The sequence below is a fragment of the Carassius carassius genome, chromosome 16 (genome assembly GCF_963082965.1).
Source record: "Carassius carassius chromosome 16, fCarCar2.1, whole genome shotgun sequence".
In the NCBI taxonomy this organism is placed as follows: domain Eukaryota; kingdom Metazoa; phylum Chordata; class Actinopteri; order Cypriniformes; family Cyprinidae; genus Carassius; species Carassius carassius.
Genome location: NC_081770.1, coordinates 4,614,550 through 4,619,109, shown reverse-complemented (window position 1 = coordinate 4,619,109; position 4,560 = coordinate 4,614,550). Strand labels below are relative to the sequence as shown.

Genomic DNA, 4,560 nt, shown 5'->3' with positions numbered 1-4,560 from the left:
TAATGTAAATGAAATGCTGACTTTCTATTGGTCCTTCAGAAATCATTCTAATATGCTGATTTGCTATTATCAATGTTGTGAAAACAGTTGCGCTGCTTCATAATTTTGTGGAAAATGTTTTATATTACTATTCAGTCTAGGGTAATATTAGTATCACAATATAAAAAAGTATCATAGTTTTCAAAAAAAAAAACAGCATTAAGCAAAAAACTAAATTTTAAGTGTAATGTTTTATAATGTTATTATTTTTGCATTTTTAATCAAATAAATTCAGCCTTCAGCCTTAACAATTGTTTATCGTAAAAAGTTGACTTCAAATATTACTGAATTGTCTCGTCATCTTTAGCTGCTTAGCTGTTTCTCTGAAAGAAAAGAGCCAGGTTAACTCACATGAGCTTCAAACAGTGTTTCTGCAATTAAAAAGACACTTCTTATGAACTCTCATAAGAAAAATCTCATCAAATTTTCCAAATTCAGAAATAAACACATTGATCTCATTTTCAGCTGAATAAATCAGGACAATATTCTCAGGAACATTCACAGCTTTGTATGAATGTTGTGTAAGTGTATGCATTTGTGAGTCAAAGGACAAAGTTGGTCCAGACTGTTGGTCATCCTGTCCTGAAAACAAATCTGAGCTGGTGAATCTAGTTGACCAGTCTGGTTTTTCTTGTGCAAGCAGTGTTGCGGAGACAGCATTTCTTTCTTTTGTGTTTCTACATTAAATGTTGCTGCAATTTTGTCTTTCTTCTGCAAACTTGTGTTGCATAAGGTTTTCTCAATACTCATAGAATAAAACTGACAACTGTGCTTTGCACAATGTTTAACACACAAAAAATATGTCAGTGTTTTAAAACTATATATACAGTTAATCAACAGTTAAACAAAGTTTGTGGACTTAGATACAACATTACATCTTTCAATATTCCTCTTCCTTAAAGAGTGAAATCTGAAGCTCCAACAGAACTGAATGGAGTCAGTCTGAACAGAGAACAAGAGACTGAAGGTTGTCAGTTTGAATCTCAACATTAAGGTGTTTGATGTTCATCTCTCAACTGCAGGTGATCTGTTCCTGTTCCATAAAGCCATTAGACAAACTGAAATCAGTCTGAGAGGAGAAACTATGAGACATTTGATACGAAATGAAGAACAAACGAGCTGAAGACAGTTTCAGGAGAGAGCAGAGCCAAACACTCTGAGGATCTCAAGAGAAGATCAAACGATGCTTTAAGACACATTTAAATACATGTTATGGGTCAGTTTACTTCTGTTGAAAACAACACCATTGATCAACAGGATGCTGAGGCCAACTGGAGCTCAAAGCAGTAAAGTTAACATGTTGTGAAATAACATGGATGTCCACATGCATTTTGACTGACAGTAGTTTTTCATGATTTTACTGCAGATCAGCTTCACATCAGCTCATCTGTCATTGTATTACTGAACCAGTTCTGAAGAGTTTGTCTTTTCATATGATTTCTGGACTGAAACTGTTGAAGATGTTTTGGATTGTTTTGTTCTGTTTGTGTTTCTGTCATCTGCATGGTGAGTCTGAAATGTGTTTTTATGAATTCAGTTGCTTGTGTTCTGGTAGCATGTAATTAATGACAAGTCAAATTAGAGAGGATTAAAATTCACTGTTATTCTCATACCGAAATCATTTAAGATCAAGTTTGAATTTAAGTCTATACTCAGGTTTTTAAGGGATTGATCCATTGCTCCACACAGAGACCTGATCTCATTATCATCAGTCTGTCTGGAATAACATAAAGAAGGAAAATATTGCCCAAGCGGCAATCATCTGGGTCCAAGCACAGCAAATTAGGTGATTAGATTAGGAGTAGTGGGGAAGATCTGGAACCATCCTGCCAAACTTTGTGTCTATACGACTTACGGTTTAGGCTTGCCAGACTCATTTAAGGCAGAAGAAGAAGAAGAAGATCATTAGAAAAACAATAGGGTTCGGGCTCCTTCAGTGCCTTGACCCCTTAAAAACTGAGAAAGACTAAATCGAGAAGAACTGTAGCAACTTCTCTAAGACACTTCAAAGAACTTACCTCCAAAGCTACAGTCCTATAAAAAGTTTTACGTACTAGTGTAAAATACTGTAAAATGAGGAGTAATCAAAACTAATGTCATAAATGAATTTTATTTATCTATTCACTTCTATTCACAACATTTGGTGTGATCATCTTTTGCGTTTAAAGCAGCTTTTGTCCTCGGCGCACTTGCAGGTAGTTTTGGAGACATTGCCACAGTTCTTCTGGATTGAGTCTGTCTCAATTTGTTCTGTTTCTTCATGTTATTCCAGACAGACCGATGATGGTGTGGAGCACTGGCTGCTGTAAAAAAGAAAATAAAAATCTCACTGGATTATTACAATTAATAGCAAAAATGATGTTTGGAAATTTAAACTAATATTTACTACTGACACACTACTGCAAAAGATTGAAATAACTGACTTAAACCAGTTTTTGTTGTCAGAAATACTAGTTGCCTAAGACTTTTGCAAAATACTGTATATCTGACAATTTTATATATATATATATATATATATATATATATATATATATATATATATATATATACATATATATATATATATATATATATATATATATATATATATATATATAAAACACACAATACAGCTACAGGCTTTATTTTATTATGACAAAAATGCATTGAAAAACAAAAGCTCTGAGGGAAAAACCATTCATTGACTAGACCGTTATCAGATATTCACAATTTGGCATGTTTCATTGCCATAAATAAAATGATTGAATCTAAACCCAACTATGCTTACAAAATCTGTAACACATAAATAAATAAAGTTTGAATATGTCCATTTTTGTCAGTCTGACATTGCTTTTGGCCACTACTGTCGCTATTGTTCCATATATATATCTTTTTTTCATGTTTTGTCTTGTCGCAGAATATTATTATAATATTTCAAATTTAAGTCAGGTATTTCAGTGAAACCTCATCAAACCAACATCGAGTGATTTTAAAGCTTTGTTCACTGATAAACGCTGTTCTTCAGGTGTGTTTGGCGATGAAATGAAGCTTGTGAAACTGGGAGATTCAGTCACTCTGAACTCTGGTCTTACTGAGTTAATGGATGATGATCAGATTCTGTGGAGGTTTGGGTTTAAAAACATTCTGATAGCTGAAATGAATGTAACGGATGACAACATGACTCTATATGATGATGTTCTTGATGGGAGATTCAGAGACAGACTGACACTTGATGATCAAACTGGATCTCTGACCATCACAGACATCACAATGAAACACACTGGAGTTTATCACGGAATAGTGATCAACCGTATGAGCGTATCCTTCTTGCTTGCTGTCAATGGTGAGTTGCACATTTGTTCAACTTGTTTTATTTATTTATTTTTTTAATCACCAGCTTCAATATTAATCCAGACACTATTTTGCTTCTTTGGTGTCTGTTCTGTTGTTTTATATTACTATTAATTTGAAAACAACATTTTAACTAATTATGTAATCAAAGTGTGTAAACCGTATTAATCTGTGACAAACCCAGTTTCTGTTTGTTCTCTTTGTGTGTTTGGTGATACAGATGAGATATCAGTAAAGAAGGGAGATTCAGTCACTCTGAACTCTGGTCTTACTGAAATAATGCATGATGATCAGATTCAGTGGACGTATATGATTGGAAATGCTTCAACAACTGTGATCATTAAACGAGCTGACAGCATCTCTGTATATGATGATGTTCTTGATGAGAGATTCAGAAACAGACTGAAGCTGAACAATCAAACTGGATCTCTGACCATCACAAACATCACAACTGAACATGCTGGACATTATGTGCTCCAGATATTTGGACCAAAAGAGTCATTAAAAGCTTTCAATGTTTCTGTCTATAGTGAGAGCATTTGTTTTGTCCTATATTCTTGATATTAATGTTTATTGACTGAGCTGATCTCAGTTTGATGTTTTTATTCCTCAGACTCTGTTCACTGTTGTGGTTCTACTGAAGCTGTGATCCGATTGGTCCTCTCTGCTCTGGTGGGCGTGGCTACTGTCATTCTTCTGGTTTATGACATCAGATCCAGAAGAGCTCAACAAGATCATGCATCGGGTACATGACTGATAATGTAATTCCTCACATATTGTTTTTGCATATATATTTGTGAGATGTCTTAATTTAAAAATTTATATAATTTTCATAATAAATACTGATGATTATTTGAGCTTGCATTCTCTTTTTCAGTGAAAGATGATTTAAATCCAGTTTGAAAGGTTTTATTATTTATATGTGACCCTGGACCACAAAACCAGTCTTAAGTGTCACATTTTCAAAAGTGAGATTTACACCTCATCTGGAAGCTGAATAAATAATCTTTCCATTGACGCGTGGTTTGTTAGGATCGGACAATATTGGCTGTGATACAACTATTTGAAAAAGAGGAACCTGAGGGTGCAAAAAAATCTAAATATTGAGAAAATCCCCTTTAAAAATGTCCAGTTGAATTCTAAACAATGCATATTATCAATCCAAAATGAGGTTTTGATATATTTACAGTG

The 4,560-nt window shown here is 33.9% G+C and overlaps 1 protein-coding gene across 1 annotated transcript; it reads left to right on the top strand.

Annotated features, from left to right (window-relative positions):
• Window positions 1-1,395: 1,395 nt before the first annotated feature.
• Window positions 1,396-4,188, top strand: LOC132159491 (uncharacterized). The gene is made up of 4 exons (XM_059569013.1): window positions 1,396-1,545; window positions 3,044-3,361; window positions 3,590-3,898; window positions 3,983-4,188. The coding sequence occupies exons 1-4, from the start codon at window positions 1,473-1,475 to the stop codon at window positions 4,120-4,122; spliced, it is 840 nt and encodes a 279-aa protein (XP_059424996.1). The 5' UTR covers window positions 1,396-1,472; the 3' UTR covers window positions 4,123-4,188.
• Window positions 4,189-4,560: the final 372 nt, after the last annotated feature.